The sequence below is a fragment of the Onthophagus taurus genome, chromosome 5 (assembly GCF_036711975.1).
Source record: "Onthophagus taurus isolate NC chromosome 5, IU_Otau_3.0, whole genome shotgun sequence".
Lineage (NCBI taxonomy): Eukaryota > Metazoa > Arthropoda > Insecta > Coleoptera > Scarabaeidae > Onthophagus > Onthophagus taurus.
The window spans coordinates 5637759-5664284 of NC_091970.1; the positions used below are offsets into that span (position 1 = coordinate 5637759).

Genomic DNA, 26526 nt, shown 5'->3' on the forward strand with positions numbered 1-26526 from the left:
AAAGGAAAATCCTCGTACCAACAACAGCCCAGACGACGCTCAACGTCAGCGAAAGTCTCAATCTAAATATTTTGGATGTTGAATGGTGTGAGTTTGGCGTGGATTTTTTGTGATTATCGGAAATTGGAGTTGGAGAAAATGCTGTTTAGGTATGTTGCAAAAAGTAGGGATAATTAGATTAAGATCAAAGTCAATCCTTTTTAGATGACGAATGCAGGAAACTGTTTTCCTAAAATTTATTTTTATTTTGGATTAATAACATGCTATCTTATCATTCTTGGCAAGTTTCTACCGGATCATTAAAAAGAGAATCGCGCGATTCAGAAGTTATTACAACAATAACAGGATCATTTATTAGTACGGAAGATTTAGAAGATTTAGATGAAAGTGAAATAAGAAGACAATTATTAAGAGATGTGCGTCAAATTAAAAATTAATTAGGTAATTAATTTTAATTAATATTTGTTTGTAGCAATGGAGATTATTTTTTGATCAATTTGATCCGGAAGGATTCGGGGAAATACCCTGGAAGGAATTTCTCAAAGTCATTGAAAGACCTGAATTTCGCCAAAGAGTTGGATCGGGGAAAAGGGAGATTTTCCAAGAAAAAGGAAAAAATGCCACAACTGATTCCATAACGTTTCAAGATTTCGTTAATGTGGTGAGTTTGAATAAAAATTTCAAAAAGGACATAATAATTATATAAGCCCAGATGATAAATGGAACTTGGTCGCAACAAAAATTTGAAAAAAAAATTAAGTAGCATTCCCATTACATTGTGCATGAGTCATTTGCCACCTAACGTAGCGTTATTAATGCGTGCTTCGAGAAATCCCAGAAGGCTTTGGGCGTCGCGGACCTCGTTTGTTTTCCTTCGATCTCCTTTTTTTTCTCTCCTCGCGAATTCTTCACATCGCGACTATGGTCATCTTCAAGGTCGTCCGACCGGCCTCGCCACCGCTACCTGAGCGCCACCTGTCGTCCGAACGAAGCAATCTATTTTGACGTTTTGTTTATTTCTTGTTATCAATACAACGTAACATTATTTAAAAAATAAATGAGTTATTATTATAAACATTTACTTATTTGGAGAAACAACAAAAAGAAGAACAAAGAGGGAGAGTGAAATAATCGTTTAGCGAGAGTGTGGGCGACCTCCTGTGTGGCCCCGCCCCCTCTCCTCCGCGGTACCCACCGCGCCTGTCCGTGCATGCGTACGAGGGACCAAAAAGAGAACTGACGAAAAAGGAAGAGCACCGGCGGCGGCGGCATCACCTTGATTTATAAGATCGCCGCGCCGTTTCGGCCTGTTTTTGACACCTCCGCCTTCCAGGGGCGGCAGGGACGGGTCTCGTCTCGTGGTGGCGCCTCTTCCCCATGCAACCCAAAAACCGATAAAAAAAAAGTTAGACCCGAACCGAATCGGAATGCTATCTACCATCAGATAAAGAAATACTCGAGTTATATCTCATTCTCTTAACTTAACTTTTGCCCAATACTATATAAACCTACATACGAATCCATCTATGTATAAGGATAATCAAAATAAAGAAAATTAAAACTAATTTGATTTGATCTGTTATTATTCGGCTCCTATTTCTATCTTGTTGTATTTCTTTTGGAGTTGATGGGTATCTTGTCGGTCGGGGCGTCGTGTGTATACCTGAAGACGTTCTTCTCGCCGGTGTGGACGATAAAACGTCAAACTCGGTCGCCGGACGACTTAATTCCAATCGAGGTGCTCGTTGCTGGACCGGGTCCTCCGTGTGTGGCGTTGGGTGCCCTGGTGGTGAGATAAGCCGTCTCGGTCGATTATTTATTAAACTGTGACATCTCTAATCTAATTAGGGTGCCGCACCCTTTTTGTCCTCCCGCATACAATTTTCTCATCGTTTCAGTAGACTTAGTTTTTGTGTTTAAAACAATTAAGTCTTTTAATTAAATTGCATCTAATTAAAACTTTACTATTGAAGTAAGAATATTAATTAGAGTTTATTTAGAAGTAATTACTTAGACATCTTTTAATTACATTCTGTCTTCAAGTTTTGGAAACAAATAATTCCCAAAATCTCGAAAAGCTTCTTGTGGACACCATTTTGTCAAGTTTTTGCTGGCTATACTTTGGTTGTATTTCACGTTTGTATATTTGTTCTGAAGATAGCTTTTGATAACTCAGGGTCTGTTTTTTTCTGGAAAATGGCATTGCCACATATTTAGAGTGCGGAAAGTTAGCCCCCATTTTTTGATTTTTAAATTTTTCATTGTTGTATCTAGAACAATAACTAGAACAACTAGAACAACCCAAAACAACAAAGAAAATTTGATTTTTCCCGAAATGGGGGGCTAGTCAAAAAACCCGTTTTTTCGGTTTTTCTCGCCGAGTTTTTATTTTTTCTATTTGATACTTTGAAACAATGTAGAAGCACTCTAGAACAATCTAGAACAACAATGAAAAATTTAAAAATCAAAAAATGGGGGCTAACTTCCCGTACTCACATATTTACGGTCTAAGTCTTTTGCTTTTTGTATGGCTATTTCATCACCTTGAATCTTTGCCCTATTTTGGCCTTGATTAATCAGTATGGTGATAATATTAACCCAACTTCAAGTAGGATTCAAACAGAGATGCAGCATGTTGATTAAGTGTCCCAATAAAGTTATCAAGAGTTGTTTCTTGAGAAGTTAATTATTAATTTTATGAAAAATATTTGTTTATAATGGGAGGTAAAAAAATTTTTTGTTCCTTTTTGTAGCAACGCAACGCCGTCAAAAAAAAAAGGTGACCGGTATTTAGTCAAAGGTAAATAATTGTTTTCGGTGGTTGTGTTGATTACAGGGAAGGACTTAAGTAGGTTCTGACAGTCAAGGCGTAATCGAAGACGCACCGACCGCAAACCTCAGTTATTAGTGACCCGTTCTGGGTTGTTAATCGTCAAACCACAATCTCGGTCGCGACGCGACGTCATCAACTTACCAACGATTTTCATTGATTATTATAAACTAAATCTCTTTAAGTCTCTAAACTTATTTTATGTCATTACTAATCACAATACTTCTAAAAATGTGGTAGTTTTCGAGATACCAGTTTGATTAAAATCAAGTTAAGTCTGGGTGAGTTCGAAAACCAACACACGATAAAGAAGCCACCCAAAGTGCAAACGAAGAAGAAGGGGGACGGCAAAAAAGACGAAAGGAGAGAAAGAAAGAAAGATTCGGGGCCACCAAAGTTTTGAAATGAAAGGGCGGCGATCGCAAGCCAAAAAACTCTCCTTTCTTCCTCTCTTTTCTTTATCTCTTTTCTTCATCTCTTTTCTTCGTCCCTTTTCTTCGTCTCTTTCCATCCCGCAAAGGCACCCCAAATCTCTTTATAATTATCGACCCCCATTTTTCTCACGGATCCGCTATGAGTACTAACTATTAAGAAATATAGGTTAAGGATCTAACGGGTACTTAGAAATCGAACTTGGAGAAACGAATTCTTGAACTGGGATTTTTGGGGGCCGGTGACAGTTCTTTTCTTTGGACAAAAGGGCCGCCGGGTCGAATTTGTTTTGCCAAATATCCACGGTAACTAGCCCCTAATCTTTCAACGGTCTGTCAAGGACCCCGAAGGTCCTTTTGTGTTCAACGGTATTTGTGGAAGAGCGGTCCATGAAATTATAATGGAATTACTCGACGATCGCCGATGGATGAACACATTGTGTACGTCGGAATCGCGTTGAGGGTTTATTTTTCGACAGGCAAAGATGCTAAAATCTGTGAACTTATTTTTATAAAGGTATTATAATTTAACGAAGTTTTCAATGAACTTATTATCGATTTAAAATAACTTTTTGAATCATTCTGATAACATTTTTCGTAGACATAATAACTGCAGAATAATTGTAGCGTTAAACTGAGCAAACTCACTCAATAACTCCAGGATGCATCCAAACAAACCCAAGTTTCAGCGAGTTCTGCTTCCATCTGCACTTACAAAGACAACGCAATCGACCGATAAGCTTTACTGGGATTTATGTCAATATCTGGAATGCAGCGTCTCGGCCACAAGTAACCTTGGCTGCTATCTGTCTACTTTTCTCCTCGCCAATTACAGATAAGACTTCATAACCTTGGTATGCATATCTTAAAATTTGTAACTATCATCCGACATTTTGATTAAATAAGCTTGAATAAATACACAATTACACGCACAAAAAGAACCTAAACATAACCTGATCTCAAATTTATCACCATCTTTATCACTGTTTTTCGTTTGTATTAAAGTTATCAAGTACTAAAAGTAGCGGTGGATTGTTAGCTTGGGAGAAGCAGAAGAAAATATTGGCCGTAGAAGCAAAAAGTCATGATCAGAAACAAATCATCAGATGTAGAAGAAAAATAATGAAGGCAAAAACATTATCTTGATCATTGGAAGAAGAAAACATCATGCGCAGAACCAAAGTTTTTTTAGAAAAAAACCCAGAATGATCCAGAATTACTTTCTGGATCAAATTGTAACATAAGACGGAATTGAAGAGTAGTCTCAATATGAACGTAATTCTTTTTTAATTTGTTTTAAGTCAATCTGATTATGTGCGTTATTACAAATATTTATTTAACTATTAAGTTTTAAATCTTTCTCGCACCAGGTGTTCTTATGATGTTGATTCCAATCGAAATTCTCCCCCATTGTCCCTAAAAACCAGCTGCTAGTAGGAAAAACTCGTGCTATCTGCCACACCACCCAGAAAATATCTAGGTGGGGTGCACACTTCCAAAACCAGCCAAACACTTCCACCCCCCATTAAAAGGATCACCACCTTTTCGTAGATATAGTAACTAAATGGGGCACGCTTCGAGGTGTTTTCGCCCTTAGCATAACGGATTAGGTTACCAGAAAAAATCTTTTTTTTATTATTTTCTTTGTTGCGTACTCGTCTTTATTTTTTTGTTCTTCTTTTTGACGGTGCACCGACGTCGCGTCGTCGTCGAGAGCGTCCGGTGCCGTGCCCAGACGTCTGGGCATTTGGTCGGATCATGAATAAGTCACGAGCTTCCAGGCCGCTTATTTCTGGCACCGAAGCCCCGACGACACGTAACTGTAAATCTCCGTTAGGACAAAGCGAAAATAAAAACGGTTATTATTAAAGCTCTATATGTATAGGGATTTCAAACATCATCTATGTTGTTATTTATTTATTTAAACAAAAAAATGTAATAATTTAATTTAACCTTGGTTTGGATCAGTATGGATGTTGTAAATAATGTTGTTTTAGGACGATGTGATGGTCCGAAAAGTTTTTGGCCCCCCGAAAAAGAAACGTTCGGTGGGCGTGTCGGAATTTCGCCCGTTAAATTACGAGTGCCGGTAATTGTGTCGGTCGGTATAGGATTAAAAACGAAAACAGAAACGAAGAGAAAACAAATTAAAGAAAAAAAAATAAAATTAAAAAAAATTGGCCACCGTCGCGTTTCGTATCTCTTCAACATCTTCGCTTGTCGGTAAAAATGTTAAGAGTCAAGTCGTCTTTCAAAAGTGTTGAAGAGTCGCGGTGAATTTGTCGCGACGACGACGACATCGAATTACGGTCCGATTGATGGGCCTTAAACCCGTTAAATGAAGGAGTCAGAAATCGGCGTGAAGGTGTAGAAAAAACGACTAGGAGAGAAATAAAAACGACGCGCCGCCGCGACCATGGAGACCGTTGAAGCTTTAATCTATCCAATAGATTCGGAATCACGTTCCTGCATTTATCCGATACCGTGGGAAATTCAAGCATTTGCGCGTTTTGAACCCAACTTAGAACTCGAATCATTTTGACTTTTTCAACCATCCCCGACGACGACTTCGAACAAAAAGAACTTTTTTTTCCACCCACCCACACACAAAACCATTCTCGATTTAATTTAAGAATAACATTATACACACCTTTCTTAAGGTGACTGAGCAAATAGTTTTCGGCTCAAACCTACAAGTTCTAATATATTTGTAATTTTGTTCTAAACGGAACCAAAAAGGAATTTGTAAATACACAAATTATAGCGGTTGGATCCCAAGACAAATATTTTTACAAATCATGTGGGCGCTATTAACCGCATCGAATTCTTTTACGGTCTGGACCACCTATAACACCTTCTGGTATACGATAAAGGACCAGAAAATTGGATACGGGTTTTCTAAGCGTACAAAAAAGGTTTTATAGAAATAATCTTAATTTGTATTGGAATAGAAAATTAAGATGAATTTTAAAAGATATTAAGATTTTGACAAAATCTAGGTAACTGAATGTTAACTGAATATATGTAATATGTAAATGATATTGTTAATAATTTTATAGATATTTGTGGCTCTTGCTTAGTAGATTGCCGACATAGATGAAATGGGTTATCACATTGATCATATCTATCAAATGAAGATAATGATATTGAAGTTTTTGGAGGGGACACTCTTATGCAACCATGCTATCTAGTACAGTGATATACCACTATATAGAGCAGAAAATTTCCTAAAGATTTTATATGCTCTCAGACTTCCGTTCGTATCATATAAGAAAGTTATGATGCTGCAAACATTTACATACGGCATTATACGCGGATATTGCAGTTTTTTGGAGGAAAATACTTATGCAACCATGCAATCAACTAAACTTTTATACCATTGTATAGAGCGGAAAATTTCCTATAGATTTAATATGCTCGCGGACTTCTGTCCGTATCATATAAGAAAGTTATCATGCTGCAAACATTTACACACGGCATTATACGCGGACATTACAGTTTTTTGGGGGGAAATGCAACCATGCAATCAACTAAAGTTTTACACCACTGTATAGAGCGGAAAATTTCCTATAGATTTAATATGCTCTCAGAGACTTCTCCGTATCATATAAGATAGTTGTGATGCTGCAAACATTTACACATGGCATTATACGCAGATATTGCAGATTTTTTGGGGGAAATGCTTATGCAACCATGCAATCAACTAAAATTTTACACCATTGTATAGAGTGGAAAATTTCCTACGGATTTTATCGGATCTACTAAAGTGATATACCACTATATAGAGCAGAAAATTTCCTACGGATTTTATATGATCTTGAAGTTTTGTCCGTATCATATAAGAAAATTATGACCCCGTAAACATTTACATACGTCAATTATACGCGGATATTGCAGTTTTTTAGGGGGGAAATGCTTATGCAACCATGCAATCTACTAAAGTTATATACCACTGTTTAGAGCGAAAATTTTCCTATAAATTTTATATGATCACGGAATTTCGTCCTTATTATGTAAGAAAGTTATTACACCGTAAACATTTACATGCGGTAATCACTAATCTGATATTTGTTCCAGCTATGTAGTATGCTTCGTCATCTCTGATTATCTTCTGCCAATTATTTTGTATTCTGTTCCAATAATCTCCTTCACCTTTCTCCCTAATAGCACAACCACCGTCATCAGCTAAATCAATTCCAACTGCAGGACTGTCAATGCATAGGGGACACCAATCACACGACGCTGTAAATAAAGCATTCTGTAACATTTCGAAAGTAAAATCGCCATAATGTTGACCACGGAGCAGAACGTTGCTAATTATCCAAAAACAGAAGCGTTAGTAATGTTTCTTTTCGCTTTGCTGACAGATCTTTGAAAATGAATGATCAAGAAGTGTGACAGTTCGACATTCTATCAGCCAAACACACTCGTCCTCCACCATTCAGGATTGTAACAAATTCCTGAAAAGATACCTCCGCACACCGCTGATGGATATAGAGGTTATACCTCGTTAAAGACTACTGATGCCAATTTTGCACCAGTCGCACAGCTTTTCATTTTAATACTATAAGGGTTCCTTTCTTATCTGAGTGTCATTAATAGCCGTTGCTCAACTTCCACAGACTTCCTCATATTAGTATTTTGTTTCTGGATCGCAGTGGGGACTAATTTCACCAGTACTTTCTGTTTAGCATTTGAAATTTCGAGTTCCTTTGCAGCAATAAACAAACAGTGGTGAAAATTCCTTTCAAGGTATATGTGGAACCACAACTTTCTTTTGTTCGTTCTTCTTCTTCTACTATAATATGTCATGATGGTCCTCAATGCTGGAACTATCTTCTGAAGTTGAGAAAACCACACTTATTGACAGTTCTGCATCTAAACTACAGGTTTTGATCGCTGATGAGTAGCTTCGTGTGTGGAGCCTGGTTGCTAATGAATCAGTAACTGGTTAGTGACCAAAGTTACCAACCGGTTAACTTCTTTTTCAGTAGTTCCTCGTGCAGACTGTCCAAAACAAATCAAACCGATAGCAACCCAATTCCAAAGCAAATCAAATTGAAAGTATCTAACCTCCAGAACAAGTTAACCTAGAAGCAACGCTAGTCCAATACAAGTCAAACCCAACTCAAAGCAACTAAATTTTTTTAAATATTTTTTCTAATACTTTTTCAGCAGAAAAAAAATCGAACCTCTTTCTTTCCATGTTAATTTAATAACCGGCAAGTTTGGTTGAGCCCGTAAATCGCAGTCTGAAAACTACGGTTAAACGGCTGCTAATGGGGCGTCAGCAAAGTTATTCGACCTTCTCTCTCGCTCTTTCGTTCGGCCAAGTCTTGGAATTCACCCAAACAATTAAAATACCTGTATTAATATTTAAATTATTGGTGCGGGATGAAAAAGGAGGAGCAGACACGCCCCAAACGCATTCCGGGCGCATCGATCTGCGTATACCTTCGGAGGTGTCCAAAGCTTGTTTTTCGATTTAAAATTAAAACAACAATTATTACCAAATTGTTTAAAATTGCGACGAATTTATCAAATTGTTTCTCTTTGGGAAGAAGAAACTGTTTGGTTATTATTGGTTGTGGTCTCTTAATTGAATTAAGAAGATAGCCAGTGGCTTTTAATTAGATAAAGGTCCCGGTCGATTTACGGTTGGAGCGCAATATCTAAATGCTAAGTGTCCCTTCCCGTATAATATATGTCGTTCGGACGAGGTCCGCACAGAGTCGCTATCTTTAGGCCGTAACTTGCGATCCTTGCGATCCTTGCTGATAAAGGTGCTCGCGCGTCCCTAAGCGATGACTTGCATACCAAAACATCCTTCCACCACTAGAAGATCAGTTGAGGATGATTACTGAAGGATTTTACTTTATTGGAGGAACAAGGAGTTAATTTTTGCAATTAATTTACGTCAACCACCACTCAGTTTGTACTCTTATTTTCTTGTAAATTCTTTGTCGTTCCATTTCACCTTCTTTCTCCCCACCATGAGATTCCTGTCACGTTTTACGTCACCCATACGGCACGCTTAAACATTCCATGTGGTATTCCTCGGCCGGCACGCACCAAACCAGAATACAAAGAACCCCATAAAGGTGTTCGCCCCGATGAGGAGGTGAATTGAGCCCGAAACCCGAGATAACCGACTTCCGGTGACCGCGCGTTTCCTGTACTCGCGCTCTTCCATACACTAAAACTTCCCCTTATAACCTATTATTTCCTCTTATTATTTTTATTTTATATTTTCCTGCTTTGTATTGTTCCACCTTTTCCCTCAAAGTTCATACGTTTTGAAGAGGTTCGAAAAGAGCTTAATGAAAAGAGAAAAAGGATGAAGAGAGAAATAAAACGAAAAATTACAAAGATACCGCTTCTTTTACTTCCTGCTGCTTGGTGAATTTTCTCATTATACGTTCATCGAGTCGTTCTGGCACGTTTAAGGGGCCAGGTGTGGGCACGTGCCCCTTCAGACAGGTGGCAGGCGTGTCTACGAAAGCCCCCACAGACGAACCGCAGCCTGATGTCGACGATTATCGTTACGTGTAATTAAAAACTTGATGACGTTTAAAGTTTTTTTACGAATTCTTTCCTCCATATAAAACCCCAAAACATACTTTCTTTGTTTTCGTTGGTCAAAATATTGCAAAACGAAAGCAAAAAAGGAAAGGGCAACAATCTTACACACAAATTGGGGTACCACATCGTTGTTGGGGCGTGTAGCGAGGGGATGTGAAGGGATGGGCGGCGGACGACGAACGAGAGAAGAGCAGATGATGTTTTTCGGAACACGGCAGAAGGATGCAGGTGCCGTACAATTTTCTATATTACTGGCCTATTTCGCCGACGCGGCAGCCGCCGTAGCACGTGCTCACGCGATACGGAGAAGCCGCGCGCTCCTGATGATGATGGGGCCCGGGTACCCCTCAACTCCCGAACTCAAAAACAGTTTTCTTTTTTTGGGTGGCCGGTCGATATTTTTTTTTGTTCTTGTTGTAAGGGTCATTCTCCCTACAAAACAAGCACTTTAAAAAATCCATAATCCATACCCTTCTAAATGTCAAAATCGAACACTTTAATAAATCTGCCATAAGTCAGAAACTATAACCAATAAATTGTGAAAATTGTGAAAAAGTATAATCTATAAAAAAGGTTTCTTCTAGATGTTATTAGAACCCATAATCTTCTAAATGTCAAATTCGAGCACTTACGTTCATAAATCTGCTATAAATCAGATGCTATAACCGATAGAGTAAAATGTTGTGCACCAACATTGTTCATTTTGAATCGAAACAGCATAATCCATAACAAAGATCTATCCTAGATGTCTGCATTTTCTGCAAACTAGCCCATAATCTGCTAAGTGTCAAAAACATTCATAAATCTGGCATAAGTAAGAAACTATAAGCGATAGAGAAAAATGTTTTGCACTAAAATTGTTCATTTTGAACAAAAAATTCATAATCCATAACAAAGATTTCTTCTAGATGTCTACATTTTCTGCAAACCAACCTAAATGATCTTCTAAATGTCAAAATCGATCAATTACATAAATAAATCTGCCATAAGTCAGAAACTATAAGCGATGGAGAAAAATGTTATGGACCAAAGTTGTTTATTTAGAACCATAAAAGCATAATCTATAACTAAGATATATCCTAGATGTCTGCATTTTCTGCAAACTAATCCATAATCTTCTAAATGTCAAAATCAATCACATTCATAAATCTGGCATAAGTAAGAAACTATAAGCGATAGAGAAAAATGTTTTGCACCAAAATTGTTCATTTTGAATCGAAAAATTCATAATCCATAACAAAGATTTCTTCATGATATCTACATTTTCTGCAAACCAACCTAAATGACCTTCTAAATGTCAAAATCAATCAATTACATTAATAAATGTGCCATAAGTCAGAAACTATAAGCGATGGAGAAAAATGTTATGGACCAAAGTTGTTTATTTAGAACCATAAAAGCATAATCTATAACTAAAATCTATTCTAGATGCCTGCATTTTCTGCAAACTAACCCATAACCATGTGATTGTCAAAATCGATCACTTACATTCATAAATCTGGCATAAGTAAGAAACTATAAGCGATAGAGAAAAATGTTTTGCACCAAAATTGTTCATTTTGAATCAAAAAAGCATAATCCATAACAAAGATTTCTTCTAGATGTCTGCATTTTCTGCAAACCAACCTAAATGACCTTCTAAATGTCAAAACCGATCAATTACATTAATAAATATGCCATAAGTCGGAAACTATAAGCGATGGAGAAAAATGTTATGGACCAAAATTGTTCATTTAGAACTATAAAAGCATAATCCATAACTAAAATCTATTCTAGATGTCTGCATTTTCTGCAACCTAAGCCATAATCTTCTATATGTAAAAATCGATCACTTACATTAATAAATCTATCATAAGTCAGATAAAGTCTTTCATCTGAGAAGTTTGAAGGATGTCAAAGGAAGTTAAAGGAAGCCAATTGTAGCCAGGGGATATTATAGGAAGTTAAACGAAACCTAAGACTTGAAAAATATTATCCACTGACACTTACAAAAAGTAAAAATTTAAAAAAGTAATAATAAAGAAGAAGACAGTAGAACCCAGTAACTGTTACGCTGCGATGCTCACCCCAATGTTCAACGAATCATGTAGCTATGGCAACATGGCAAAGAGAAAAATTGCACGCATGGCCTCCGATGAGAAAATAACGTCCGTCCATTTTTACATAATCACCTACCATCGTTTGAGTGAGTTGGGCTTTCTAAAAAGAAAGGAAACGGAAACGAGAACGATATACCCACCACGCTATTTCACACATAGAAAAATAATTGTTGGGAGAAAAAATTGCAACGGAAGTTGTACGAACTCCAATGTTTCTACTTAAGAAAAAAAATTTTTTTATGAATGAAATCGTATGTAAGGATGCTTCTTCGGTTGAATGCTAATCAGTGGAACAATGGCGAAGGCCGGAAACGCGACCAGAACAAGTAGTTTCCGGCGCGGAAGGACGCTAATTGCGATTTCTGTCACACAGCACACAGAGAACTTATGAATGAAAATATTCGTCGCGGTCGTAAAAGCCGGGCCACGTTCAAGGTCCACACAGAGATTGTATGCTAAATTTATCTACTCATCGAGTTGCAAGTGCAACGATCTGGTTGAATTTCTAAAACAATAATAGAACATATTGAAAACGAAAAAACTGATCGAAAAAAAAATTAATTTTTAAATGCAAAAAAAGAATATTTCTTAATGGTACTCTTGAAGATCGTTCGAGAAAGCACCTGCTTGTTACAAAAAAGGGCGAACACGCGAAGGGAATAAACAAAAACGTCGAATAATCGCCCCCCAATCATGCAAATCGCTCGAAATCGACCGTTTCTTCCTTATTCCAAACCAGTCCATGCTTGTTTTGCGCCCTACCGAAACTAAACTCAAGACTTTTTTTTTCATCGGTATTGTTGGCTTGACCACCTGCGTAAAAGAAGCGGGATGGTTACTTTGTGCCCTTTGCGTTTATCGTTTTGTCATAGACACGTAGCGAAAAATTCCAGGTTTCAGCGACAAGTAAGGATTAAACACGTTTCGAACCTAAAATAGATGTGTTACTATTTTAAAGGGAAACCTTTCTTCTTTGTTTCTTTGCTTAATACGTGATGTATCGGTTAAGAAATGTATTAATATTTTCTAAATATTCTAAAAAAAATCCCTTTTTGTCCATTTCGTTATTACCTGCACTTAATGGATCGATTTTCTAATTGTAAGAGAAAGTTGGATTTAAAGCAGTAATGGTGGGTTAATTGAGGAGTAATTTGTATTTGGTAACGATCTGAAAACTGGGTTGGATTAAAATTTTAAGGGTGTGTTAAGTAAGAGGAGAAAATTAGATTTAACGACATGGTTAATAAACTAATTAATATTTTGAATTTTAGAATGAATTATTCCGTTAGAAAGATCATCGAGTCCCATATGTTCTTTTAAACTTTTTTTGTACTTAATTAATTTAATTTGAGTGAGATTCTGATTTGAAATAAATCGATTTCGACATCACGCACATGTTAAGTGAAAATAATTTCATCATCATCGAAAAATGATTCTCAAACACTAATTGAGATAGCCTCATGAAGTTATAAACAAGTAGAAATTTCGTAAAAATCAGAAAATTTTAATCAAATTTGATGTATCACACTTTATATATTTTATAAAGTTTATGATTACAAATACAGATGGCGCTATCTAATTTCGATTTCGGCCATCTTGATTTTGTTGAAAATTTAGATATCTTGGATATTATAATGTAATAAACTATATGTCAACTTTGACTCCGTTTGATAATGATTGAAAAAAAAAACAGAAATTTAAAAGCTTGTATCTCAAGTACGAATTGAGATATCCTGATGAAATAAGATATCCCATTTTAAAGCAAATTTAATATTGAGTTAGTGTACCATAAATTATTTCTTAGATTCCATAAACTCCGGAATTATGATTTTTTAAACTCAACTCTGCATATTTGATTATCATAGATTTTAAGAACAGTAACTGAAAAAATCGTATTTCAAGAACCAGTTGAGATATCACAACAAAATTTTAAAGAATTGGGTAATATCGAACTTACCTGCTTTTGCTATTAAAGGTGTGGAAACAGGATGACGATTAAGATATCCTGCAAGGGATGAGGAACCCCGTCCAGTTCTTGAACCACTGCAAGAAAAGAAAAGGGTTTAAGTACTTTGAGATAGAAAAGATTCTCTATTAGATATCTGCATGATAGTCTCAAAACATACAGCAAAAATTAGCAAAATTATATAACTTTAACTGCCAGGCATAAATCATTTGCAACTTTTAGACTTAGACTCTGCAGCTTTATTTTGCTCAAACTCAGAAAATGTTCCTTTGTTTATATAAAGGGGGTAAAATATATCAAACGCAAATGTCGAAACTACTAATCGAAGCAGAGTACCATCCGTGCTTCTGGATATATAGACATATCTTGAGATGTATAGCACAGCTGACCAGTTTGTAGCAATTGCTAGTAAGATAATTTGGTCAAATCAAAATAACGTTTAATACAATTGATTGAAATTTGTGTTATTGTAACCTAAAAACCCTCAAAAGAATATCAATCGATAGAGCTGGAGCTTTTGCAAAAGAGAGTTTAGAACAGAAACCCCGCCTTATTTAGCCCCCACGCTAGATGTCGCATCGACGCGATTGGTCGTCGTAGTCGAGTTCAGTATACCATCGAGCGGCACATCACGTGGTTTTAATACAGAAAACGATGAAAATTTAGCACGCCACTTCACAGTGATGGCGAACGGGTATTATTAGTAGATCGACGTTTAAAAGTGTGAGACGACAGTATACGACTCGTAGTCTTCATTTCGAAGCCGTTTTCGTTGCACGTGTTTGGTGTGCAAGTTTGTGCCGGCAACAGCTCGAATGTGCGTGTTTCTTGTACCGCTCGTGTTTTGATCTTTCACATCTACAAGTTTTTATTTTTCGAGTCAACTTTAATTTTTAAGAAAGGATCGAAAATGGGTATGTATTTAATTAATCATTTCATTTTTAACCAATAAAATTTCAAAGGAAAAAGAAAATGTTAATATTTGGGTTTTAACTAGATAAATGACACTCCTTTGAGTGAATCATTAATTTCGCGCATATCCCGGATATATCCGGGAAAGTTTCGGCCGGGAAATGTTGCAATCTTGTGCAAATATCGAATGATCGAAGCTTGAAAATATGCAAAAAGGAAGTAATTATTTGTGAGGTATTTATGAAGGTAAAAAAGTTTATTTGATATATGTTTTGTGTTATCAGCTTGTGGTTTTATGCAAAAAAGATGTCAATAATGAACAATAACATTTCAACAATAATATTTACAACAATGTTTCGGTTGTTATCAATTCCTTTCAACAAAAAAGTGTGTAGAAATTCAGACACAACACTTAAAAGACTTGCTTGGTGACAAATCCCGTTATATTTAGACAGTTTTAAAATTTTATGTAATACTGGGTGTTATAATAAAACAAAATTTGAATCGACTTAAAAATAAACTTAAAAAAATGGACAAAAATTAAAATTATTTAATCCAATAATAAATATAAGGATGATGTAGGAAATAAAAAATTCTTTAAAACAAGTCCAAACACGACCAATTTATCTTAAAAAACACGCGAGATATGATTAATTTAATACATCGATCGTCAATTTTTTATTTTTGACAGTTGACGTTTAATGTTTCAAAATCACCATATCTTCCGTGTTTTTGAAAATAAGTTAGCCGTGTTTGGGCTTATTTTAGAGAATTTTTGATTTGGAATCAAAATTTTTTAGTTAAATAATATTATCTCAACTAAAAAAAAAATTTTTTTTAATTTATAAAATTTTATATATATTTTTTTGTTTTTAATTTATTCCAATTAATATAAAAAAAATCATAAGTCACTCTGTATACAACACCAACCCATTCTATGTCCAAACAAGAAAAAAAAAGAACACGTCCCTCTTAATTGCCCGGTACATTACGAAACAACACTCACTCGTTTTATTCGAACCAGATTTCCCACCGCCAAAACAATACGCCCGGCGACACACTCACACATAATATTGTCGTAGTATAGTAATAATAATAGCAGGACTTCGGAGTTGTACGCTCACCGGTATCCGGATAGAGAGATTTCGCAACGAATTCACACGCATTTTAATTGCGAAAAAGGTTGCGACATTACCGACTTACTTCTCTATCTTTTAATGATAGTTCCGGTTTTAATATCCTAAATAATTTTTGAGGTGGGGTGGTAAACACTCAATCATTGCTACCGATCGAGAGAGTTCTCCACAACGCTGAGTCATACCCAGCCTACTAGACGTGGAATCCCCATCGTCTGACGTTCGATTCGAATTGGAACTCAACTCCAATCCAAGTTGAAACAATTACTTAATAATTATCGTTGAGATTTTTATTTGTTGATATTCTTTTTTTAATTCCGAGTTGAGTATGTTTGGTGTTTTTAGGGTGTGGGTTCGCGTGGGTGTACCATAGAGAGAGACACGTGGGTCGGACCGATCCTTACCCACGTTTTCCCACGATGGGGACCACATCTCGCGTCGTCCGTCGTTCTGCGTTGAACGGGTTATTCTTCGCACATGGTGAATTTAGCCGTCAATTGGACGTCGAGGCGCGCGACAAAGCCGCCTCGATTCGGATTGTTGTGAGAGTGTCCGCTGCGCCGCGCCGCTCCGCTCCGCGTGTATATGTGTTGAAACACCGCGGCGCGCGTATGATTTTTGCAATGCTAAACGACCGGCGCCGCGTCGGTCGCCCCGATACAGTTTTCTCACGGGGCCGTGTTCCGACCGGTGCTCGGTGTGTACATGTATGTGTGTGTGTGTGTGGCAACGTCCTGGTTATCAAGGATATGCGGTCCGTGGTATTGTCTCGTTCGAATTCCTGCGATAGGTTTTTTCTAAACTTCCTCTCAATTGTTTAATGGTTCTTTTCAATGATCGATCTTTGATGATGAGGAGAAAATTGGGAATGACTGTTACAACTAATTCTTATATGCTCGGAGATTTATTGAGTCAATACATTTTTCTTCTCGGTATGTAGGTCATTCTTGGTTGGTGTTATTTATCCGGAACGAATTTATAAATCCCCATAAATTCACTAAATTTTTCACAAGGATAAAGGCTCGAGAATTCTGTGGCAGCAATCAACACTAATAACTGAATTATAATGTGCTACTGGCGTTAATGATTCATTATGAAATCAAACATTATCTCAAGAATAAGATATTAAAGCAAACATGTTGTGATTTATCACTTTGCTTAGTTAATAACGAGTATGATCTTTATTGCTTGTGAAATTCCGATCTCAGTGATGAGTGCAACCCTTTTCTGTTCAAGCTTTCCAACACATTCTTTGCATACCATTTTGAGAACTTCTTTTTTTTTAATCTATACCTAAAAACTAAATCTTCTGACACCTTTCTAAATCTATGGGGAAGAAACTACTAAGATTTAATTAAAAATTGTCCCAAACGTTCCATCCTAAATGTTATTAAACTGTTGGTGCTGTTTGATTTACAATCAGGGTATCATATTACATATGTTGTTTATATATTTTCCGTGTTTTCGATTTGCTAAATTATTTCCTAAGCTTAACCGTTGGTATTGATCCTGCGCATTCTCGCTTTAGGCTATAAAGCGGCTACTCGAACTTTCTGACAGCTCCATTTAATCTTCTTCATACACTATATAGCTTTCTTATAATCATATTGTCCACATCTAGCACAACATGGTCTTCTGCAATCAACATTTCTTCTCAACAACCCTTCTTCCAGCACTATTTAAGTTTCTGCCGCAAGTATCTGATCTTCTTCATGCAGTATCTAGCTTTCTTATGATCATATTGTCCTTAATTAGTCCTATATAGTCTTCTGAAATCAACATTTAGTATCCTCCCAGGACGATCTGTTCTACAAGCAGCTTTTAGTACCATAAAGAAGTGTCTATCCTTCTATAGGCAGTACCTTGTCATTTGTAACCAATATCTAGTCATCTACATGCAGTTTCTACTCTTTGGCAACGGTATTTAAGCAGTATCTAGTGTTCCGGTAGCAATGTTTAGTCTTCTGTCACCAGTATTTAGTCTTCTGCCAGTAGTAGCTATACCTTTTTAATTTAGTATCTACCTTTCTACTGATCACATTGTCTTCAAGATCTTTTGGAATCAACATGAGTCTTTTTTCAGCAAGATCTATTCTCCTAAAACAGCTTTTAGTATTATATAGTTATAATTAAAATCCATCTTACCAGTTGTTAGTATTATGATGAACTGTCCAGCTGGCTGTTGACACTATTTCGTCATTTGCATGCAACACCCAGTCCTCTGCAAACAGTTTTTAGTCTTTTGTTAACGGCATCTGTCTGCTGTGGGCACTACTTTAAACACTCTTGGAAGATAAGCGTATTTACGCTTAATGTTAACAATTAAAATTGTCGTATCTCAAGAATTAATTGAGATATCATGATGAAATAAAAAGCATTTTAAAGGAAATTTAATCTATTTTTGATGTGCCATAAATGATATCTTCGTTTTCATAAATCAAGTTGTTATGATTTTTTGAACCTAAGTGTGCAGGATTATATTTATGGAGGTTATCGTCAAAGTTATAAGTATCGTAACTCAAGAACTACTTGAGATATCATGATAAGATAAAAAGCATTTTGAAGCAAATTTAATCTATTTTTGATGTGCCATAAATGATATCTTTGTTTCCATAAATCAAGTTGTTATGATTTTTTGAACCTAAGTGTACAGGATTATATTTATGGAAGTTATCGTCAAAGTTATAAGTATCGTATCTCAAGAACTACTTGAGATATCATGATAAGATAAAAATCATTTTGAAGCAAATTTAATCTATTTTTGATGATTTCTTCGAAGCAGATCTGAATCGAACTACGACTAAATGAAATTTAGAGCGATTTTCGAGCAGTTTTAAAATAACCACAAATCTCTGCTTACAGTATAAGAACAAATGTGTTTCTACATGTTTATATGACCGTGCTTAATATAATCGCATACGTAAAAATTACCTAACACGCTTCGTCGAAAATAAAAGCTAAAACTTGAAACATACAGGGTGTGTAATATAAACTTTCTTTTCTGTTTTTGTTTCAAAGAAAGAGTAATTTTTATGAGACCCCCCGCAAATCGCGAGCAAAAGGAGTCGACAGGAAAGTCCAAAAATACACTCGGCGAACGATTTCGACGCGTTCCTGTCGGGTTAATTAGGACTTCTCGGAAGAGGGGCGATAAAATCTGGGCGATTTCGGTTGGACGTCTCTCGCTAATGACTTTATTACGGCCACCTTTGATTTTTTGGCGTCGTCTGGAAGATAAAGGGGGCCCGCGATCTTAAAGGTATTTTATCAGAGCGGGTTGATCTTTAACGTAGATAAGAGTTAAGTTTAGAGGGAAATTCTTAATAATCGAAGAGCTAACTGTTTAATTAATTAAAAAAAGATGAAACAGTAGTAAGTTACCACTTATATATGACCACCGCGGTAATTAGAACCGCTTCCATTGTTCTTTGAATTCATATTATAATTACTCAGAAACCGTGGAAACGATTTTTATCTCGCGCTTTCTTTCAGCTGTGGGAAGGTTCTCTCTGGAACGAACTTAACCGTTTTGTGAGAGATAGTATTGTTGTATTTTGATTTTTTTTTTGAAATTATATATTAAGGTATTACGTAATCATTCCATAGTAAATTGGCCATCAACGCTGTTGTCTTTTAGTTTAGCCCACAACTTCTCCGTTTTGTATTGCTCAGAGAACCCAATATCGCACGATTCACAACGGGGCTATATAGCAGCAGCTTACTGCGTTGGCAGAGAGACCATATTTGGATACAGTCGACTGGAATAAGTGACTCTCCTGCCCACAACTTCCTGCTAAGCCCCCCTATACAAAGGTCATATTAATCGGAAGTAGTCGAAAAGTTTTATTTTTGAAAAATTCGAAGACTTCAAAAACACGTGTGTACGGAAATAGCCTCCACTCTTTCTGGCTGACTTTCCAAAAAAAAAATTAAAATAAAATAAAAGTGTTGGGATTTAAAAGAGAGATACTTAGCGACGTCGCCGACGACGAGAATAGATTAAAATAGAATAAAAATGGAAGAGAGAGGAGTAGTGACCCATTGACAATTTTTCGTCGCCGTCGTCTTAGTTGCAAACACAAAAAGTCGACGAGCAGCGGTTTTCGAAGATCTCGTTCCCATGAAACTCTGGGAAACAGCTCAAACCGTGAAGAGGACTCTGTTGTGTTCGACAAACGCCGGCCGAACCAACCGATCAGAACGAATTGTGTAAATTATAACGATCGCTTTTAACGTTTTTACTTGGTGAAAAACCAAAAACCAAGGTTCCCATTATTGTTATAATATTGTCACGGACAGAAATGATCTTATTATCCAAAAATAATCTTATTATCAAATATAGCGGTCGAAGTAACCATATAAATAATTTTGACACTTACAATTCAACCTAAAATATAAACGTCTAAATCTTGCTTGTGTTTGTATTAAAAATGAACGAAAGAAAACATGCTGTAGGAGTAACAGAAAAATCAATAACTTGGTTCTGTGTGTTTTCGCGATCAATACCAGGCGAGGGCTTTCAGAGCTGGCACGCGATGCGTTAGCATTTCCAAGTTGATTTTTTAATACGTCTTTTTTTTAAAACTATCAAATTTCTTCTTTACAGATGACCGGCAAGCGAACGAGAAGCTTTAAATGTGCAGTACACCACAGGGACAGGGAGGTATCCTCAGAGAACGATTTCCACTTGCTGCTAGTCGAACCTACTTTATTCACCAGGTAAATTTTATATCCACAAATTTATCATAAATTCATTAACTTGCATTTTTGACGAATTAAGTTCGATTGCTAATGTGAAATTTTACGAAAATGTGTGAAATTATATAAAATATGTAGAAACTTGTGCAAAAAATTATTAAATTACAAAAATTATGTAAACTTAAATTTCTATTTCGAATTTATATCTCAAATATTAAAAGTGATATTACAAAACGGAGTTGATCATTGAAAAATTGATACTCTAATTTATAATTGGTGATAATTTCATAAACATTTTCCAAAAAATCGATTTTTATCGAATTTTCTGTTTCATAGATATCCGTGATATTTACTTACAAATCAAGAAAACATAGAACATTTTAAAATAACATCACAGCAAGTGTTCGAAGTTATTTCCCATATTTTCTATCAATTAGATTCCCCGAATCCACGATCTGCAACTAGCGCAGCCTAAACCAAGGTGTTGGCGGATTGTCTGTGCAGCAGTATGTACCTGATTTTGCAATATTTGCTCAGTATTAACTTACGTGGCGTACATTATGCTTTTTAAAATTACGGTGGCCAGGCCATTGAACCATCTCGACCTATCCATCCTCCAGGAAACACATGATCTAGATGTCGCCGATTATATCGGATATCTAGGAAACTAAAAAACTTTTACTGCAATTTGTTTCATCTATTAGTCATTATTTGTCATGAGGAATAAATCTTCAAGTTTATGCGTATGAGTTGAGAATCTCCTGTATGTATATACTCCGTGTGAATGATTAACCCAACGATAGAAGTCTCGTTCCCTTGAGACAACTGGGCCATACTCTGGCAGAGGCTATATCTCTATACTTTTCCATCCCTATTTATCCTGACTTGTGACAGGATTCGGGAAGTTGGGTTGGGTTGAAAAACTTAGCCAACAACAGGCAAAAAATATAGGAAATGCCTCAACTTTCGACACAGTCAGGTAATTAGGAGAAGACAAAGAAGAATGTCAGAAAAGATCATTTCATTTTATCATGTCTTCATTTTTATAAATCATTGAAACAAAAGTATCACTTTCTTGGTAAACCACATTAAGTGCAATATGTAGAATTTGAACAACTTAATTCCAGACATCATCTTGCATTCTGAAATCAATGTAGTATATATACATATTTATACAGTTATTATTGAAGTATAATTTCAATGCTGTGTGATTAAAAACTCTTCTTTGCCATCGAAAATTTGTCATCTGTATGATCTCTATGATTCGTATCTTAATCTTGCGTTATATGATTGTAGAGAGATAAATGTTGACCTTTTTCTTGGAGTCCACATACACCAAGAACGACAGAAGAAGTATGAGTGAATTACTTGAAATTTGTGTTTAACGTTGAATTTCTAACAAATCCAATAAAGATCTCGAGGTTAACAGAGACATCTCAAAATAGAGTTTATGTTTCCACTTCTGCGCAGAGAGTAATTTTACTCAATTCTTGAATTTAATTTATTAAAAAAATAATTTAATCATGTATTAAAAATGATTTGTTATAAAAATTTCAAGTGGGAGTAAAAACGCCTATAAGCAAAAGGATAACGCGTGTATCTAAAGAACAATGCCAACCACCCACAACACGGGCTGCTGCCATTCTTTCTTTTTTTGGTTTTGAGAACGTGATAGGATTTGAGTTAATAGGCGTTACATTGCCCATTGTGTTTGGTTTTCTGGTCTCCTCAGTCGTCTTCGAAGCGCGTTTTGACACCTTAAAACGGAACGAAATCACCACATCTTATCTTCTCGTTCTCTCTTTTACAGAATGGTTCGAGCTGTCGCGGAGGAGTTTCTCACGGACGAAAGGGACCGGAAATATTTCGCGGACCAATACACTTGTTGGCCACCACCGATTTTTGTCATCTTAATCACTTTAGTGGAGGTTAGTATAATTTTTTTTAAATTCCTGACGAAGTTTTCGATCGCCACGACCGACGGCGTCGAAGACTTCGGTCAGACGTCTTTACAGGAAGGCTCCGGTGGCGGTCCAGTTAGTGTCGCCAGGAGTCCTGCCGGCCGCAGGTGCGCAATCAATTTGCGCCGCTTTGTGACCCTTAGAGGCGCCCCGCGAACCCGCCAAATTGAATCCCTTACAATTTAAATTGCGTCAACGTTCGGCGAAAACCAAAGAAACTTTTCATTCCCAACTAAAAATTTTTTAAAAAGAAATTTCTCATCTCCGCTCTTCAAAGAAGATAAATAAGCGTGTGTCTTGATTTGTATGTTGTTTCTGTACCTAACAAGTACCAGTTAACTGGGAGGTTGTTGAAAAAAAGGAGCCGTTTAAGTATCCAATCTGTTTCCGCTAAATTTAGCGAATGCCGGAGTGAATAATTTCACGTTTATTGTGTTTAGAGTTGAAACAGATTTAGCCTTGTTCTGTTTCTTGTTATATTTCAACGATTTTTATTTTATCCATTGATAACTAATTCAATTATTTAAATCGTTTACTTTAGAACTTACGTAGACACTAACAACTCTACCAAAATCACTTGAAATATCCAAATAAACCGGGTCTTTATATAAACTAAGCGGCCGGGGTCTTAATTTAAACCTAAAGAACATTCCGGTTGCGTTTCGAGGTTGGTTTGGTTTCTGTTTTCTGTACTTTGGGGTAACGTTTTAAAACCGCACCTTTAAACAGTTAAAATACTGAGAGGGCGGTTTCACGTATTTCTGGAAATCCGGAACACATGGCCTTCATAACATAATAACGGGGGTGATACACACGTGCGAAGACACGTGCCTTCTTTTCCTTATTTCCCCCACATTGCAAAAAGCAGATGTTTTCGAATTTCATTTCTAATTTGATTTATTTTGTTCCAGTTGGCATTTTTTGTTTATTACACTGTGACAACGGGTGAAATGAATTCATCCGGACCAGTACCCATCGATTCAATATTTATTTATCGGCCAGATCGAAGAACGGAAGTGTGGAGATTCGTTTTGTACATGATGTTACACGCCGGGTAAGTTTTTCGATAACGTTCTTTTATTAAAAGTTTAAAGTCGACCGGATATTCTAATTAGTCGAAAATTCTCCCGCTGGGAAATAATAAGGAAACGCCGAATTGGCTAAACGCTCCACTTACTTTTTCTCTTCTTTAACTCGCCTCGCCGCTGCTTAACTGTGAACGCAAAACCTAATTACGTTATAAACCGAGTCGAGAACTCGACAATGGGAATAATTTAATGGAGTTTTAAAAAAACGTTTCTTCTTCTTTGCTGTACGGTACCGATTTTTACCGCTACAAAAAAAAACAAGAATAGAATAAGATAACAACAATAAAAAAATCTAAATCTTATTGATTTGGCGTTTTAAGTCATTTTATTTTGACATTTGTAAGGTTAAATCAAAGCAAAAATTATGATACGATTTTTAAGCAACAAAAAATGTTTCTTTCATAAAATAATTTTTTACTTACCCCCATAAAATATCACATAAACAAATTTATTTGTCGATAACACGATAAAAACGAATTAAATTAAATAAATTTAAGAAATTATTTTCACCACTTCAAAACGTAACTAAAACGTTTCACTCACTACAATGACATAACGTCAAATGTCAAATTAATTCTTAATTAAAACGTAAATAAATCTTATATAAAATAAAATTTATTAATTAAATCTTTAATTAATATTAATGAAGCGGATTGAAATCGATGGTTAATATAAATAATAATTAAATCGCCTTAAAATTATATTTGCAAATAATATTTTTTTAGTAATTTTTTTATTTTCATATTGGTGGAATTGGAAATCGGCCATTTTAATGATTTAATATTTTAAATTCCTGAATTTGAGGTTATCATTTTCAATACTATATGGAATATATTGTGGGGGTTATGATTCCTTTTCAAGTTCAGAATTGTTACCATTTAGCATCGATATATGTTCAGGAATATCCCCACACCCATAAATCCCATCTTCCAAATACTTCTGGATGTTCGATAATGATGAGGCTTTGTTCAATTCCGTTTTGAGGTACCATATTAAAAGATATTGAAGTTTACAAATCGTTTCAATCAAATATATTGGTGTGAAGGATATCATTCTTGTTGGTTCTTTGTACTTGAGTTAGGTTTGTCACCAATACAATCCAACTCAACTCAAGCAAACCAAAGGCAATCCAACCTAACCCAACCCAACTCAGCACAACCAAACTCAATTCAAGTCGACCTAAATTAACCCAAACAATCAAGGGTTGTAAACTCGAAGAATAATTTACAAATTTTTCATTCCTAACACTTTATCAGAAATGAATTTTTAAAGTTGTTTATGTCATGAATTAATATTAATTAATTATTATTTTATTTTCAGATGGTTACATTTAGGATTCAATTTGGTCGTTCAATTATTAGTTGGTTTACCCTTAGAAATGGTTCATGGATCTGGAAGAGTTTTCGTAATTTACATGGCTGGCGTATTAGCTGGTTCTTTAGGCACTTCCGTTTTTGACACCAAAGTTTGCCTTGTTGGAGCATCTGGCGGAGTTTACGCCCTTTTAGCAGCTCATTTAGCAAACGTATTATTAAATTATGTTAATATGCAATGCGGAATTTTAAGGCTATTAGGAATATTTGCTATTGGTAAGTTAAAATTAATTAAAAAAAAATTTTTAACTAAGATTTTTGTTATTTTAGCTTCCTGTGATGTTGGTTACGCAATTTTCTCTCGATACAACGTTGAGACTTTAGGTCCGCCAGTCTCATACGTTGCTCATTTAACTGGAGCTTTAGCTGGTTTAACTATAGGATTATTAGTTCTTAAAAATTTCGAGCAAAAACTTCACGAACAACTTCTCTGGTGGGTTGCTTTAGGTGTATATGCGGCTTGTACAATATTCGCCGTTTTATTTAACGTTATGAACCCATCGGTTGATATCAAAACGATAGATAATGTTGATGACGGCGTTAAAAGTCAATATGTTTATAACAGGCTTTTTGGAGTGTGAACTAAAACAATTTTCTTTTTCATGTAAATTCTTCATGTAAATAATAATTTATTATTCAGCGAAAGCCAAAGACTGAAAACAACCCGAAAAATGTCGCCTTTTTCAAAAAAAAAAAAAGAAAAAAACATTACCTTAGAGTAGTTCTATTTATTTTGTGAATTTATTATTTAAGAGAATAATTTATTATTTCTATTATTGTAAAAAAATTTTTTCGTTTTATTTTACGTAGAAATAAGAAAAAAGTTTTGATTTTTTTTTGTAACCGAGTATAGCACCTTATAAAAAAAAGTAAACTGTGATTTTGTAGCTCGGTTTGAAACAAAAAAATTTCCTGAAACGATTGTTATTAACTATTACGTTTAAACGTAATAATAAAAAAACATTTTATTACAATTTTTTTGGTCTCTAGTCACACTTATGTAAACTATTAATAATATTTATAAGAATATATCAGCGATTATAGAGAAGCAAAAATAAAACAGTCGCTTTTCGTATTGTTTATAAATGTTGATCCATCCACTCGTAAACATCACGATTATTTATTAATACTACCAAAGAACTTTGCTAGTTTCTACTTATTGTACTGCTATTTAATGATATCTTTATTGTAATAAGGTTAAATTAAAAAAGAGAAATAAAATAATGAGATGAGCCTTAATAAAGACAAAATGTAGCCCTAGATAGATTAGATTTTTATGAGATACAATGTATTTTTTTACTATCACTCAGGTAGAAATTTTTCGAAGATGTTTTAGTTCATTTTTATGTTCTTATTGATATAGAGAAACGATTTTCTGTTTTAAATTTGAAATTAAAATGTAAACCAGAATAAAGCATTTACTTTATATTCTATTTATTTGCTTTTAATC

The 26526-nt window shown here is 35.5% G+C and overlaps 2 protein-coding genes across 4 annotated transcripts in view; one reads left to right on the top strand and one right to left on the bottom strand.

Moving 5' to 3' along the window:
* Positions 1-26509, top strand: LOC111426464 (stem cell tumor). 3 transcript variants are annotated; one of them, XM_023060988.2, is made up of 8 exons: positions 1-149; positions 205-416; positions 473-661; positions 20563-20675; positions 22465-22582; positions 23527-23669; positions 25024-25292; positions 25347-26509. In XM_023060988.2, the coding sequence occupies exons 2-8, from the start codon at positions 261-263 to the stop codon at positions 25655-25657; spliced, it is 1299 nt and encodes a 432-aa protein (XP_022916756.1). In that variant the 5' UTR covers positions 1-149; positions 205-260; the 3' UTR covers positions 25658-26509. The 3 variants fall into 3 exon arrangements, with proteins under 3 accessions (XP_022916756.1, XP_022916757.1, XP_071051912.1); XM_023060989.2 differs by lacking the exons at positions 1-149; positions 205-416; positions 473-661 and adding an exon at positions 14639-14822; XM_071195811.1 differs by lacking the exons at positions 1-149; positions 205-416; positions 473-661 and adding an exon at positions 19554-20495.
* Positions 1-26526, bottom strand: part of LOC111426089 (protein 5NUC-like) — a 43284-nt gene that overhangs the window by 16342 nt on the left and 416 nt on the right. Inside the window, exon 2 of the mRNA XM_071195807.1 lies at positions 13900-13985. Coding sequence (XP_071051908.1) covers positions 13900-13985 — 86 coding nt within the window. The remainder of the gene's footprint in view (positions 1-13899; positions 13986-26526) is intronic.